This window comes from Aythya ferina (genome assembly GCF_964211825.1).
Source record: "Aythya ferina genome assembly, chromosome: W".
Classification (NCBI taxonomy): domain Eukaryota; kingdom Metazoa; phylum Chordata; class Aves; order Anseriformes; family Anatidae; genus Aythya; species Aythya ferina.
The window spans coordinates 9486465-9503647 of NC_140313.1; the positions used below are offsets into that span (position 1 = coordinate 9486465).

General features: G+C 37.7%; 1 protein-coding gene across 6 annotated transcripts in view; it reads left to right on the forward strand.

Annotated features, from left to right (window-relative positions):
• Positions 1-17183, forward strand: part of LOC311426264 (ras GTPase-activating protein 1) — a 138075-nt gene that overhangs the window by 99647 nt on the left and 21245 nt on the right. For 2 of the 6 annotated variants that reach the window (XM_084502501.1, XM_084502505.1), the window contains exons 20-24: positions 1595-1681; positions 6129-6196; positions 9975-10063; positions 11738-11815; positions 13029-13163. In XM_084502501.1, coding sequence (XP_084358627.1) covers positions 1595-1681; positions 6129-6196; positions 9975-10063; positions 11738-11815; positions 13029-13163 — 457 coding nt within the window. Of the gene's footprint in view, positions 1-1594; positions 1682-6128; positions 6197-6292; positions 6346-9974; positions 10064-11737; positions 11816-13028; positions 13164-15814; positions 16634-17183 lie in introns of those variants that run through there. The other 4 variants (XM_084502502.1, XR_014686646.1, XM_084502503.1 and 1 more) reach the window with 4 other exon arrangements.

Genomic DNA, 17183 nt, shown 5'->3' on the forward strand with positions numbered 1-17183 from the left:
AAGGATAAACTCTGAAGCAACAAGAATGGTGCAGATCTAAATTAAAACAGTTATTTATGCAAGAAGTTGTGCATTCCCTCACTAACCTTATTTGCACTCATGTCCTAAATGAGTAACATTCAAACATAAAACAATAGGAGAAAGCAGAAACACAGGATAAATTTATATAGAAACTAAAACCTGGAAATGTAAATATCAAGTTAGAACAGCCAAAAGCCAAGCCAAGTTTGACCTTACTAAGTCAGCTGATCAAGAATGATGTGTATCTGTTAGCACGGTACTAGAGGAGGGGCATGAAGTTTCCCATTTGTCTTCCCAAGTAACTTTTTGTTTGCTGAGGCCCTGCTTTCCAGGATGTAGGTAGACATCTGCCTGTGGAGCAGAACTAGTGAATGAATTCCATATTTTTCTTTATTTGCATGCATGGCTTTTTCTTCACCTTTTAAACTGGTTTTATCTTGACCTATGAATTTTTCTCCCTTTTGCCCTTCTTATTCTCTCCCCCATCCTGCACAGGGAGAGTGAGGAAGTGATTAGCTGCTGGCTAGGATCAACCCACCACAGAATAGCAGAGTAGCACAGAAGTTTCTTTTGTGTTGGTGAAGAAAAGATTAAGCATTAAAAGTTGTATTTTTTTAAAGGGGAAAACTATTGCTTAACTACCTTTAAACACTTAAAATGTATTTATGGAAACAAATTGTTATTCATTCAGTTAAAAAGTGGGGAAAAAAAGCAACAAATTTATTATAAAACGTTTTTATTCACATATGAATAATCAGAATCTGAATTGCACAATTAGAATTGTGTATTAGTCAAGGACTCTGCCTTTTGTATATGGACTGTCGTAACAGATGTTAAATTAATGTAAAGTTTATGTCTTTGTCCTGGTTTTGGCTAGGATCGAGTTAATTTTAGTCCTAAAGCTGGTATAGTGTTGTGATTTGGATTTAGGATGATAATAACGCTGATAACACACTGATGTTTTAGTTGTTGCAAAGCAGTGCTTACACAGTGTCATGGACTTTGCTACTCCTCATACTGCCCTGCCAGCAAGGAGGCTGGGGGTGCACAAGAAGTTGGGAGGGGACAGAACCAGAACAGCTGACCCAAACTGGCCAAAGGGATATTCCATATGATCCATATGATGTCATGCTGAACAATTAATATGGAGTGGCTGGCTGGGGCGGGGGGGACCACTGCTTAGGGATGGGATGGGTATCAGTCAGCAGGTGGTAAGCAATTGCATTGTGCATCACTTGCTTTCTACGTTATTATTGTTATTATTATCATAATCATTATTCTTTCTCTTCCTTTTCTGTCCTATTAAACTGTCTTTATCTCAACCCACAAGTGTTTACTTTTTTTTCTCTCCTGATTCTCTCCCCCATCCCAGTGGGAGGTGTAGGGGGGGCTGTGAACGACTGTGCGGTGCTTAGCTGCTTGCCGGGTTAAACCACAACAGTCTGAATAATAAATCTATCATTGATAATAATTCTGCATTAAGCAGGAGGTTGGACTAGATACAGCTTCTGAACAGCTGTTTTAATTGCGAAGTTTTTTTAATGGAATGAGTAACTGGCTATTATTTTTACAGGACACTGAGATATATTTATGGATGTTTGCAGAAGTCTGTTCAAAACAAGTGGCCAACTAATACCACAATGAGAACAAGAGTTGTTAGGTATGTTACTTGTTATTTTGTTTTAAGTTGAAAATAATATTTTAACGTCTCATTATTTTCACCCTTCAGTGTGTTTATATATTTTTCTTTCAGTGCCAATTCTTTATAGCACTTACATGGGTTACAACATTATTTAAGATCATGATAGTGCTGGGGCATGATATCCCAATTAAGGTTTGAGAGCTTGCTAGATTTAGTCATGCTGTTAGAACCTTTGCTAGAAATATAGTATAGAGTTCAGTATAGCTTTACTTAATAGCTTTAACTTAGAACTTACTTTTGCATTTTATGATTTTACAAACTAATCTAAAATATTGATTTCCATTTTCATGTTGGGAAAGAGAAAAACTTATCTCAAAGTGATAGTTAACCTTCGTGATACCTCTAGAGAGCAATGGCCTCTGAAGATGATGTTCCTGTCATATGCCATCTGGGAGAATCATGCCTTTTCCAGGAACTCCTGTTCTCTGAACTGGCAATGAGTACAAAAACTCCAGTCTGTATTCATAAACCAATTGAATAATTAGTTCTTCCAGTGTTAAACTGGTCGGTTGCCAGCCAGTGCAGGTCAAAAATCTTTGACAAAGATGAGGTCTTAACACTGTCTTTCTAAATGATACTAGAGGTATAAGGGTATCAGAGATGCATCTCTTCTATGTTTGCTTTACGTTTTGTTTTTTGTTTTTTTTTTCAAGCCTAGCTTGATAGTAGACTAGCATCTGTCACTGATAATGATTTGCTGAGTTTAATCTCTTATTGAACAGTCTTTCAGATGATTTGTCATTGGCTCTTGTTTATCACTGACTTATGTCATTCAGCATCCCATGGAGGGGGAAGGGGGATTGCCTTCAAATTGAGGCTGCTCTTATCAGAGGTGTTGGGACTAGCCTATTCCAAGGGTGTAGAACTTAAAAGCAAATACCATGTCTCTCTGTTCCTCCCTAACTCCAGAGACTGCCATGTGCCTTAAGTGGATACATCTGTCATTCAGAATTTTCCTGGGGTTTCTGCTGGATACTATAAATACTGTCTCCCTTTCACATCACCTTAGCCTTCATAAGTGGATTCTTGTGACTTGTCTTGAGAGTACAGTTTCTTGCAGCTTCCAGTGAAGAATATTATCTTTTATTGTACTGGTTTTGGTCCAATAAAGATTATGTATTCAGAGACAGGTGGGAATTTTTAAAGTGTCTGGGTAGCTTCCCTTCTATATCATTCAAAAAGTGCTGCCATTTCTGTCTGATTGTAAAAGCCCATGTATAGGTATCGACTCATTCTTAATTTAGTTTGACAGGTATAAGAAGCACCAAATCTTCTGTATCTGCAAAGTCTATCTTAGGTTCATACCCCAGTTTACAGAATCACAGAATGGCCAAGGTTGGAAGGGACCTCTGAAGATCATCACCTCCCCTGCCAATCAGGATTGCCTTGAGTACATTGCACAGGATGGCATCCAGGCGGGTTTTGAATTTCTCCATAGAAGACTCCACAGCCTCTCTGGGCAACCAGTTCCAGTGCTCTGTCACCCTCACAGTAAAGAAGTGCCTTCTCATATTCAGCCGGAATATTCTACTGTGCTTCAGTTTGTGCCCGTTCCCTCTTCTCCTTTTGCTGGGCACAACTGAAAAGAGACCAGCTCCATCCTCTCAACACCCTTCCCTCAGATATTGATACACATTAATGAGGTCTCCCCTCAGTCTTAACTTTTCCAGGCTAAACAGGACCAGATCTTTCATCCTGTCCTCGTACGACAGGAGCTGCAGTCCTCTAATCATCTCAGTAGCCCTCCTCTGGACTCGCTCCAGTAGTTCTATGTCCATCTTGTACTGGGTTGTCTTCAACTTCAGGCCATCTAAAAAAGAAATTGGTGCATGTTCTATGACTTCAAAATTATTTACTTCCTCATAGCTTCAAGTACATTCCATAGAAAATATTTTTGTTTCACACTGTTATAAATGAAGTCTCAACTCAATCTGAATTTTGTAATATTTATAAAACAAATATTTCTAAAAGGTATAAAAGGCAAGTAAACAGCGCTGGGTGTGCGGGGAGTCTACGCTCCACCAACAGGCACACACGAATATCAAACATTCTAAATATACAGAACATTGCTTTACATAATAAACCCGAGTATGCCTATACATACGTACAATCAGGAAAGGTAACAAACAATCCTTTAAGTTCCATAACTTACTAAAATCGAGTACACCCATACATATTCACGATCAGAAAAGGTAACAAACAATCCTTTAAGTTCCATGACCTAACAGTCTCCATTTTCCATTTCTTTTCTTGATTACTAACAAGTCTCAATTTTCCATTCTTTTTGAACAATATGTCTCGCTTTAAGTTGTCAAGCAACTCGGTCTTCAGGCCTTATGTATCCCGTTCTTCCCAGATCGAAGAAAAGCATATCCATCTCCTTTTCAAGGCCAATAGGCCTGGGTCAAAAGGCACGTTCAGGTCAACAGGGGGCATAACAGCAAAAGCCTTCGATGGCTGTAGCAGCAGAGGGGCCCATGGCGTAGCAGTTGGATCAGTAAAGGAGCCCGCAGCTCCCTCACTATCTGGCAAACCACACGTTTCTGACTGGTCCCACATGGCTCTTTAAGGCCTCAGAATGCTCGCCAGGTGCCAAGCAATCCCACTGCAACCTTGTCGCTTTTAGTTGCAGAGTCCCACACCTTGACCTCAGTTTGGTCCCATATTTCAGGCTCATAAACTGTCCGATTGTTAATAAGGAGAATAAGCTGTAAGGTTACCAGGACAGTCTTTGTTTCTAAGGACGTATGATTCCCCATAATGAGCAACTGCTTACCAGCGAGAGGCAGTTGTGTGTGCGGGTCCGCTTCTCTCAGCTTGAGCTTCTTCCCAGTTCTGGTGCGCCTATTTCCAGCAACTTTCTATACGAGCTTCTCTGAGCACTTTGCTGAGTTTGGCCGAACCTATCTTCATGAGGCGATCAATGTGCCTGTTCCCGTCCTGGTCTCTGTTCTGCCAGCCTGTTCCTTTTCATTCCTTCTTTCTGCTTCTTTCAATAAACTTCAACTTTCATAACTTCATCACATCGTGTTGCCTTCCTTTTTTATCTTGAGGGCAGGCTCCCCTCTTATACCCTTATCTCCACAGCAGTTCTTTTCAAAACAACTTTTCATTGGTCAAACAACTTTGAATATAACAACAACAGCAAACACCCAGAAACATCCATGCCTTAATGCTGGGGAACAAGAGACCAGCTGGAGAACAAGAAACCGGAGACTGCTTGGAGTCTCCTGAATCACCCTTCTTTGTTCCCTCTAAACTCTTTTATATTCCTGATGGCCTCATCGTTGAGAGTCTAATGTTATCTCAACCACGGGGCATTCTGACCCCCATGGCCACACTCCCACATCTCCCCCTTCTTTATTAATATCAACCATTTTCTCGACACGAATTACCACTCCATATATAACAACACTGAGCCAGGACTTTTTTGTCATCCGGTAATCTGTGGTTCTTGGAGAAATAGGAAACTTCTATAACACTATATATTAAAATTCAGGTGTCTTGGACAGACAGAAGGTGTGTTAACCCTACCGCTACGTATCAGTTCTGAGTAATTGTGGACAATGCCATCACTGTGTACTTATCAATAAGCAAGATATTGCAAGGTCCTCTTCCTTTTTTTTTTTTTTTTAAGTGGTCAGGCTTTAGTATTGCTGTAGTGAAAAAGCAGTCTGTTGGTAGTGTACCCTGAACAAAACAAGAGATGAGTTAAATAGCTTTAGTTGGTTTGTATGTCACTTCATTTATAGCAATCTTCTAGAATCACAGTTAACCTCAGATGGATATTTTTTACTTTATCAGCTGTCAACAGAAAGTTAGATTTTTCTCATGCTAAACTAAAGGCTATTTTGGGTTTCTGTTGAGTAAGTTTCTAGTGCTTTTCTCCAGCTTTTCCAGAAAGTAGCTGATCTAGGATAATAATATACTGTTATCAGCTCAGTTTAAGCTGATATAAGGCTATGTTGCTGCCAAAAAAGAGGTTCTGTTCTGACTGCACTCTTGCTTTCCTTACATTGGCTTGGGGGAGCAAGTGGCTACAGGTTCAATTACTTGTAGACTTTTGGGAGGTAGAAGACTAAGTTTTCCTCCTTCTTAAAGCCAGTGCGGTCTTACACCACAGACATCAGTATGGTTTTACGGTTAAGCTTTTCCCAAGTGGTTTCAGAGGTTCACCTTAATTGGGAAATCAATACGCCTGTTTTTATTTCATTTTTTTTATAAAAGTTGAAATCATAACAAGACATTCATAATTAACAAACATTTTCATGAGGGTGCAGGCTCGTTGTTTGTCACCTGTCTCAAAAAGGTTTCCACATTGACTTAAATGCTTAAAGACTACATAATTTTACAATAATTTTTTAACTTCATTATTGAACAAAATACAATTTTCTTCCCATTTCAGTGGCTTTGTTTTTCTTCGACTGATTTGTCCTGCTATACTGAACCCAAGGATGTTTAATATCATCTCAGGTGACTATGCTTCAGATTAAATCCATGCTTTATATAGTAATAGGCATAAACTTACTTTAGTGCCTAATTTAAAAAAATATGAATTCTTTTGAACAGTGTGTCCAAAGCTATGCTATCCATATTAATTGACTGACTTTCTCACTAAGGGACCCAGAACATGGTTTTTACTCTCAAAGGTGAGACAGTGTTTATTCCCAAGGTCTTGTTTTAAAGTAATGTCCAGTCCCTCCGTCTCCCCAGAAAACTTTGTTGATATTTAAAAGATATAATATTGAACTCTTACTTTAGCAGTGTGTAATATATTCGGGGGGGGGGGGGGGGGGATGAGGGGGGGACACACGATACGACACGACCAAAACAACAGCAGAAAGCCACAAACACATTTCTTAAATCAACAAGATCTATAAAGTTGAAAAGATCTGCAGAGCCTGGAATACATTTATGAACCTAAAAAAATATGCTTGAGTAATTTGTCTGACATTTTTGCTTAAATAACTTCTAGAAGTTGGAAAAGTCTCTACTTTGAGTCATTAAGTACAGTCAGTCTTAAGTAAGGAATCTTAAATATGAGAGGTATATAGTAGTATGTAAGAAGGGTGTGTTGTGCGGACTTACAATAGTAATCTTGTTTGTCAAAGGCCATACTTAGGCAAGCCAATAAGAACCATTAAACCAAATGTGAAAGTGTTGCATAAAGAAAGCATTACCTGTTTTTTTGATGCTTTCTTTGTAGTGTCTATATCAGTAAATAAAACAGTGACAGGGACTATTCCTTTGCTAGAACAGCATTCCTATACTCGTGTGTGGCAGGATTCTGGCTGATATTGGATAGCATTCTCCTAAATAGTTCTTAGGTGTGATTTGGGTGTTCACATGCATCAGAGAACTATGTCTGACATGGTTGGCATGGGGCTGCTGTGAAGCTTTAAGGGTCAGGGCATGGATTCTCCCATGGCAATTGGCTTAAGCACCTAGAAATATCTCTGGGCTTTTTAACTTAAATGTAGTTGAAGTCTTACAGATGCAACAACTACTGTGTGTGTTATTGTTATTCTAGACATAATGCTGTGTTGAAGGGATTTCAGTTTTTTAAGTTTTGCTGTATTCCTTGTGTGAGAGGAAGAAAGGAAAGGCATTAAAACTGCTGGTGGGAAAACCATAGTACCAAAATATTGGGATATCTGAGTTCTGTAGTTTTAAAAAGTTTGCATATGTTATACTTCATCCATACCTTTTTTTTTGCTAGTCGGTCGAGGGAAGTGATTGTCCCGCTCTACTCTGCGCTGGTGTGGCCACACCTTGAGTACCGTGTGCAGTTCTGGGCACCATAGTACAAAAAGGACGTAAAACTGTTGGAGAGTGTCCAGAGAAGGGCTACAAAGATGGTGAAGGGCCTGGGGGGGGAAGACGTACGAGGAGCAGCTGAGGTCACTTGGCCTGTTCAGCCTGGAAAAGAAGAGGCTGAGGGGAGACCTCATCGCGGTCACCATCTTCCTCATGAGGGGGAGTGGAGGGGAAGGCATTGATCTATTCTCTTTAGTCACCAGTGATAGGACCCGAGGGAATGGAGTCAAGCTGAGGCAGGGGAGGTTTAGGCTGGACTTCAGGAAGAGGTTCTTCACTGAGAGGGTGGTTGCACACTGGAACAGGCTCCCCAGGGAAGTAGTCACTGCACCAAACCTGTCGGAGTTTAAGAAGCGTTTGGACCGTGCACTTAGTCACATGGTCTGAATTTTTGGGTAGACCTGTGTAGTGCCAGGAGTTGGACTCAATGATCCTTATGGGTCCCTTCCAACTTGGGATATTCTATGAGTCTATGATTCTATGATTTTTTCTTTTGCATACTAAGTAAGTATGTAGACGGCACTAAATTAGGAGGAGCTGTTGACTTCCTTGAGGGTAGAGAGGACTTGCAGAGAGATCTTGACAAATTAGATGGTTGGGCAATCACCAACCACATGGAATTTAACAAGAGCAAGTACTGTATTCTGGACCTGGGATGGGGCAACCCTGTATATATATAAAGACTGGGGGACGAGAGGCTGGAGAACCTTTGATCTCCAAAGGGTGATCTGGAGGTTCTAGTTGACAGCAAGTTGAATATGAGAATATGAATATAAGTTGAAGAGTGTGCCCTGGCAGCCAAAAGGACCAACCGTATCCTGGGATGCATTAAGCAAAGTATAGCTAACCAGTCAAGGGAAGTGATTGTCCCACTCTACTCTGTAACGTTTTCTGTCCTCTCTCTAAACTATACTGAATGAGGCCTGAGTCAGTCCAAAAGTTCCTCTCACCTTGTAATGATTTTCATACAGGCTTTGACAAAAGCATTTAAGAACCATTGCCTGGTACATGGTGATCCTTTCTTTAGTGTTTTTTATCATCTTCAGATTTGTGAGTTTATTTTCGAACTTGGGGACTACATTGAGACCACTATGTCTTAAGCTGTAAATGGAATTGTTATCCAGTAATTTGTGTTATCCCTTTAAAGCTTGTCTGTAAATTGTTAGTCCTGTTCAGAAGTCCAGCTAATATTCTCAGCTATCACTAAGGTAAACTTACAGACTCTATATAGGGCTGTTAGAGCTGTTCAAAAAAAAGGGGGCTCTTTCTTTTTGGGGCAAAGCTTCTAACATACTTTTTCGTGTAATAAGGAAAAATATATATATTCTGAAATCTGCATGTATACATAGAGTTCAGTTTCAGTAGCAATGTGCTTGTTCTATCATCTGAACTACCGTTCTCAAAAATATTGAAAAAGTTAATTCCTTTGTTTCAAACTTGATTTTTAAAAAAGAATACTCTTCTTTAGATCAGTTATCTTCATCTTGAAGTTCCCAGTTCTAAGGCTAGTAATGTTTTCCAGAATTGCTTCTTCGAAGGGATGTCTAGCACTAGATGCTATGAACAGCTGAGATTTGTTGCATTAGTGCCTCAGTCTAAGCTCCAGCTAGGCCTAAAAAGTTTGAACTTAATTGCAGTGCTGAGTAGGGTAGGGAGCAGGAAGACAGAGACCATCAAAAGATGCAGACAGACAATGAACAGTATATAGTATTATGAAGTACTGCAAAATTTACAGTTTATGTAATAATTGTGTTAGTTTTGGAACACTTAAATGGCCAGTAAGCAGAAAGCCAAATTTGACTATAGCTGTTTATAAAAACAACAACAAAAAAACAAACCTACACTTAACACTAATCTTAGTTTAAAACCAGAAGCAATAGTAGCAGGATATTCTTGCATTTGATTTATACAGTAAATAACTATGCTTTCATGCAAATACAAACCTGGATTGCATGCGATCTTTAGTCTATTTTCCCTGTACTAGCAATTTCCCATATAATTTGCATAACAATGCAGGACCCACTTATGTGTGTATGGATAAATAAGGAAAAGGGTAAAATCAATTATTTTATTATATCCTAAGAACAAATAATCCTCCTTTTAACAGAGTTGGTTTTTTTTTGCTTTTCTTTTTTGTGAAAAGACTTTCCACTTAATTCATAGAACTTCTGTTAACCTAAGGCTTCCGAGGAACACTTTCTTACTTTGTTCTGTAAGCAACTAGTACAGAAAGTCAGATATGCATATCAATTTTTGTGGACATAATTAATAATAAAAAAAATAAAAAAAAAAAACAAGTTTTACTTGACCATGACAACATTCAAATTATTTAATTCCATGATAAAAATAAATTGGAGAAGAGATTAACTTTTATGTGACTGGTGGTAGTTTTAAATTAAATGGCCAGTAACTCTCTGCTTTCTATTTCTGTCAGATTCTCCTTCCCCTACTGCTGCAAGAACGTTGACACTGGTCGCCAAGTCTGTGCAAAATTTAGCAAATCTGGTTGAGTTTGGAGCTAAGGTGAATATAATTCTATACAGAACAGCCTAGAACTGCATTGTCAATACATTTCAATGTTCCTGTTTAATACAGGCAAAAATCTATTGCTGTTTGGTTGTACAAAGCCTAATGTGTGATCTAGGTGTCTTCATCAGCAAGGAGACCTTGTTCCTGCAGTTCATCCAATCCTCTTCATTTGGAGCTCAACAGGGAACTAATTTAAACTAGAGCAGTAGCATAATGTCTGTCTGCATTGGGAAGAGGAATCAATCATTTTGAGAATGAATCATCTAGAAATTGGTGTGAATGGTTTGGTGCATACCATGAGGATTTTGAATCTGGTAGTATGAACAACAGAAATAGTCTGTTAAAATAATTGATGAACCAGTGACCATACTAGTAGGTGTTATAGAGTGTAATGCAACCATATTTTCATTCTATGAGAATGGATAAACTCAGACATATGTTCCAAAGACAACAATGGAAGTAGTGGACTGTTTTGTCTGTCGGTGACCAAAATGGTAGCAGCCATACCCTAGTATTTTTGGTGTTGGAGTTGGAAAAGTAGGAGAGGAGAGGCAGGCAGCCATCCCTCTGCAAAGAAAACAGCTATGTAATGGTAAAATGGGTAAATTTTATTTAGGAATATCCATATCAAAAAGACAACTGAGAAATGCTAAAGCAGAAATCTGTGATTAGAAAGAATCTGTTCAAAAAAGGTGTATCATCTGCCTTAAGTAGATGATAGCAGACTTTTTTGCATTTCCACTGATTATTTAATGTCAAAAAGGGGAGACATCTTTCAGTAATATTGGTATGCCTCTGTACAGAACCTTAAAAGAAAATGGATATAGAATGTATTTTATAGAATATATGTAATAATTCTCTTTCAAACTAAGACCAATCAGGAAGAAACATCCAGCTGGATATAGAGTATTTAATTCTGAAACAAATGAATAACTGTCAGCCTTTCCATCTGCACCACACCCTCTCCACATGCACACTTTTGCACTACTTATTCCTTAGAGTGGCATTTTTCTATTGGTACAGCATTTTGAAACACCACTTTTATTTGTACTCATCTTCATATTGCTTGACATAATTTTGTAAATCAGTTTTACAAGTTGCACTAAAAAGACTCAGCTTTTAATAAAGTCTCTATTGTATCACTAAAAGAATGCCAGCAGCAACTGGTCTGTTCTGGTTCCCAAGCCTCAGCTTGGTTGAACAATACATTTGTTGATGTAAGCATAATGAAAGATAGTGAGTTCAGGCTGCCATTATAAAGCTGTTTGTTTGACACTCGCAAGTTGGAATGTAAGCATTAATGAAAGAACGAGAAGGAGGGCACTTATTTCCAGATGTTACCTCTGAAAGTTGTTGTTTGTTGTTTTTTTTCATTGAAGCTATGTATCGGAGAAATGTCCATCTTGAAATTTTAAATTTCTGAAATATTTGTGTCACTGTGCCTATATAAACAATTTCAGAATACATCTGGAATACAAAAAAAAAAAAAAAGTGTAGCATTTTGACTGCTGGTACACCAGTCATTATAAATTCACTTGAAAAAATAAAATTACTCCAGATGACACATTTGTGTTTTGTAGTGTCACTTCTCTGATAACAATTCATTCATTTCAGATATGACTACATTGATATTGATTTGTTCTAATAAATACTTTTAAAAATTACTAGGAGCCATATATGGAGGGGGTAAATCCATTCATCAAGAGTAACAAACACCGTATGATCATGTTCTTAGATGAACTTGGGGTAAGTTCGTTTTTCTTTTTTATAATCTTTTTAATCTATTGGAAGCTATTGGAATTTGCATAGCAACATCATAAATGAAAATTCTTTACAGTTCTTAACTATCTCAAATGCATCATCTTCCACACGATTTTGAATGCTTGCTACTGAAAAACTTCTTATCCATGTTTAGGAACTGCAGATTGCTCTTGGCCTGTCGCACAGAATTAAAACCATCAAATGTCTTGAGGGGTTGGAATCGTTTAGCATTGCTGTATACATGAGATCTCTTTGAGCTTTTCCCTGAAGATTAGGGCTTTTGGCCAAAACTACCTTTCTTTTATATTTTATGACAAATTACATGTAAGAATTTGTTTTATGGTTTTGACCAGACATTTTAAAAAAAAGTTTTTTTTTTTTAAAGTATTATGTTCAGTTGCAGTTATACATTACCAAACGTGTCTCTGCATGTATTCTAGATCTTGTATTTTAAAATAAAATAATAATTGCAGTTCATATCAAAACTGTTACTGTTTTGTGTATGGTAGCTATAATAAGAGTACGGAGCTCATGTTTGTGCATATGTGTGTATGTATGTGTGTATACATGTTTAAATTGAGAATTTGTTTTAAAAAATAAGATGAAAGAAATGTGCCTAGCTTCCTGAATTGATCCATTAAGTGGCCTAGAAGACACAGCACAATATTTTGATAATCTGTAAGAGTGAGTGTTTGAAGCGTGTCAATTAGATCAGTTGCCATATGTCACCTTTTTCTGGTTAAATGGCAACTTCTTACATGTATTATGATATACTGTTTTTTCTTTAAATGACAGATTCAATACAAGGACTCTGAAAATTCTTCATTTTTAAAATAACTGATTAAACTACTGCTGTAATATGAATCTCTATTCTCAGTATCTTTCTGGTCAGCTTAGAGGCAGCATAGCAACATCAGACCTTTTAGTAGAACCCTCCTACTAGGAATAGGAATTGCTGTTTATTTAGTAATCACTCCACATGAAATGTGTAACCATAATTAAAATGTCTTTGTTAAATATATGCTTGTGGAGTGAAGGAAATATATAATTTGTATTATATAACATGAACAAGAAAACTTAATTTTGAAGAAAAACGTTACAGTACTTGTTTGCAGTATTGAAACAACTGTAGAACTGTAATTTCCAGTATGCCTGGGTACTCACCATTCTAAGTCTGCTCTCATAATTTTTGTTAAAGAATGTTCCTGAGCTTCCAGACACTACAGAACACTCTAGAACTGATTTATCTCGTTATCTGGCAGCCTTGCATGAGATGTGTGTGGCACATTCAGATGAACTTCGGACACTCAGTAATGAGCGAGGTGTAATGCAGGTAAACTACAACGGTTAACAAAAATCTTAAGTCTTGAGTTATTGCTTAATATCACGATTCTTTTGTAATATTTCTGGTCAGTAGTGTGAGTGATAAAAGTTGTAATATGTACTTTTCACAAGGAGGTAGGTATCTGTAAAGGTAAATGGCTGGTTTGGGCTGGGATAGAGTTAATTTTCATCCTAATAGCTGTTATGGTGCTATGTTTTGGATTTAGGATGAGAATGTTGATAACACAACCATGTTTTAGTTGTTGCAGAGCAATGCTTACACTAAGTCAAGGACTTTTCAGCTTCTCATACTGTCCTGCCAGCAAGGAAGCTGGGGGTGCACAAGAAGCTGGGAGGGGACAGAACCAGGACAGTTGACCCAAACTGGCCAAAGGGTTATTCTATACCATGTCATGTCATGCTGAACAATAAAACTGGAAGAGTTGGCCATGAAGACTGCCCCTGCTCAGGGACTAGCTGGGCATTGGTTGGCAGGTGGTGAGCAACTGCACTGTGCATCACTTGTTTTGTATATTCTTTTATCATAATTAATATTATTTTCCCTTCCTTTTCTGTCCTATTAAACTGTCTTTATCTACCCAATGAGTTTTACTTTTTTCCCATTCTCTCCCCCATCCCACTGTGGGGGAGTGAGCAAACAGCTATTTGGTGCTTAGCTGACTGCCTGGTTAAACCACAACAGTAAAGAAGCTCAAAACCATGGACTAAGTATTTATGCAATAAAACCAAAATGTTTTACAGGGATGCTTTTTAGTTTCCAGAAGAAGCTTTTACTTTTTAGAGGAAGCCTAAACCCAAGAAATTACTGTCTCCTGACAGGCTCTCTGGGTCACAAGTTTTTTAGGATCTTTTTTTTAATTGAAAACTAAATTTACTTTCCTTAGGTGTCTATCACTAATTCACTTCTGCTTCCTGATTTATTACATTTGTAAACAAACATGGCCAACTTCTCTAGCAAGCACTATAAATGACTCTTCTGTTCCAACTATTAAGCAAATGTACTATTGTGGTGTTTTTACCGTGCTAGGCAGCTGAACTCCACCACAACCGCTCTCTCACTCCCCCTCCTTAGAAGAGGAGGGGAAGAAGTAAAGGAAAGAACAACTCATTGGTTGAGATGAGGATAATTTAAATAAAGGGAAAAATAGTTATTAAGGACAGATTATTATTAATTAAATAATTTAACTAAAGGGAAATAAGGAAAAGGGGAAAAGGGAGGGGAAAAGGGAAAAAAAAAAAAAAAAAAAAAAAAACAAGTAAAGGCTGTGTGGAAGTGCAGAGGAAAGAAATTACTCTCTACTTCCCACAAATGAGTGATGATTGACCACGTCCTTGAAGCAGGGCCTCAATGCACATAGCCAGTGTTCGGGAGAACAGAAGTTTTCACAACGAGAGCCCACCCCTCCCCTCTTCTTCCTGTTTCCACCTTTTATTGCTGAGTGTGACATCACATGGTATGGAATATCCCTTTGGCTGGTTTAGGTCAGCTGCCCTGGTGATGTTTCTCTTCTCACTTTTTGCCCACCCCCTAGGAAGGTTAGAGAGAGTCCTGATGCTGTGCCAGCAATGCTCATCAGCAGACACAACACTGGTGTGATACCACTGCTGTTCTAGCTACAAGTGTAGAGCACAGCACTGTATGGGCTGCTGCAGGGAAAGTTAACTCCCCAGCTAGACCCAGTACAACTATAAATTATTATTCTTTTCCAACTATTAAACGTCTATGTAACTTTTATGAAAACTTATTTTTAATAAGAAAAATGTTCAAATGACTACCTTTTTTAGTATTTTGAGACAAAGAAATTTATTTGCTAATGGTCTACTAATTACAATAGGCAAGTCATTACTCAAATTTCAGTAGTAATGTTTTTTGGGTTTTGTTTTGTTTTTAATCAAGGGGGTTACTGCAAACCTTTATATGATTTTGCAAAATGTGAAAATACATTTGTATTTAATCATCTTTGGCAGAAGAAAGCTCAAGGAATTAAAAATGAAATAATGTTTCATTACAGCAGTTCAAATCTAATCCCATTTAATAACTACTACAGTTTACCTCTTTGGTGGCATTATGGGGAAAAAATCATCATATTCAAGTTCATAATTCATTCACAGCTACTAGTAGTCTTGGCAAGGCAAAAACAATGGCTAGACTGGCATGCAGGATAATAGAAGCTTTCAATACTACATACTCACTTAGAGATAAGGGTTATTTCTTTTACAAGGTTTGTATCTGAAGTACTTAATGATAACAGATGTGATACTGTTTCCTCAATACTTATTTCTACTTCAGAAGACTAATTTCTTCTTGTGGGTTTCCATAAAGAAAACTCTTGATTTATTTTTTTCTTCCCTTTTCCTCCTGTCAGTGAGGTTAAGTTGGTTAACTTTCAGGTTAAGTTGGCAAGATTTAATGGGTGTCCATGGATGCTGATAAATTTCATATTGCTGTTTTACAGTTGCCTTTTGAAGTAATGTCTTAATAGCAAGGGAACTGGAGCTGTGACGGTTTTGGTGTGTGTGTGTTGATATATATTTTAAACTATCTAATTACAGGTCTGGTAGGCTAATGTTGATGGTTCTCAAGCAAGGTGTTTGTTTTTCTCTAGTTGCTAATGTAGGGTTGTACTCTTTTTTCTACAGCATGTTCTTAAGAAGTTGTTGGCTATTACGGAGCTGCTTCAACAAAAACAAAATCAGTATTCAGTGTCTAATAACATCAGGTAGCAACCTGAATTCTGCATGGATCCAGCATGTCTAATATGGCAACTCACACCAGTATCACTTTTGGTTTTTAGCTCTTGCCAAAAATAGCACACCCTGTCACATTACCAGTGATGTGTGAACTATGCAAAGAGAAAACAAAGATCCTGTTGGTGAATGATTGTGCCAGCAGATTTTTAAGCTATCTGTGCAGAACAGTTGCACTTTTCCTCTTGGAACCAGTTCTTATAACCTCTGAGCCTTGGTGTACAGTTTACCTTCTGCAAAGAAAATGCTGTGACTGTCTTGAACTTGAAAAATTGCTTTCAGCACCTCTAATTGCCAAACCTTTTCTGTCTTGTTGGAAAAGAATTATCAACTGACAAGGAAAGAAATGCATTGTTTTGACAGCTACATATAATGGGATAACATTTCTTACTATAATTTCTGACTGGTTACAATTATTATGGCTTTGACCGTTTCAACCACTTGAACTTGTATTTACAGTTTGTAGACTTTGATGGGTATAGTAAGAACAATTGTTGTTGTACACTTTTTACACCATGCTGTTTCTCTTGCTGGAATCTTGTTAAAAGACAATATGCAGAATGGGTCTTGTCAGCTTTATTCTTTAATGTGCCACATTCAGTCTAAATTCTTACATTAAGGACTATATCCATCCAGATAAATCACAATGCTTTTGTAAAATGTTTACAACAGTAAAGAATTTTAATTCAATAAATTTACTATTGTATCAGATGTGCATGTGTCCATTAAAACATTTTATGAAATAAATGTAGGTCGGTCTTCTGTGTAAAGTAAACTTACCACAAATCTTATTTTTAAACATAAAAAATAAGTTTTTAAATAATCAAGCTGCAGATAGACTCTTTGTGGAAATTAGCTAACCTTGGCTGCTGTGGAAATTTTTATAGTGTCTACCTAAATAATACTTTGAAATGTTCATACAGTGTCACATTATAAGTCAGTAATTGAGAATCATCGAATCTTAGAATAGTTTGGGTTGGAAGGGACCTTAAAGATTGTCTAATTCCAACCTTCCTGCCATATGCAGGGATACCTTCCAATAGACCAGGTTGCCCAAAGCCCCAACCAACCTGGCCTTGAACACCTTCAGGGATGGGGCATCCACAACATCTCTGGGAAACCTGTTCCAGTGCCTCACTACAGTCTGAGTGAAGAATTTCTTCCTAATGTTTAATCTAAATCTCTCCTCTTTTACTTTAAAGCCGTTCCCCCTTGTCCTATCACTGCACTCCCTGATAAAGAGACCCTCCCCATCTTTCAT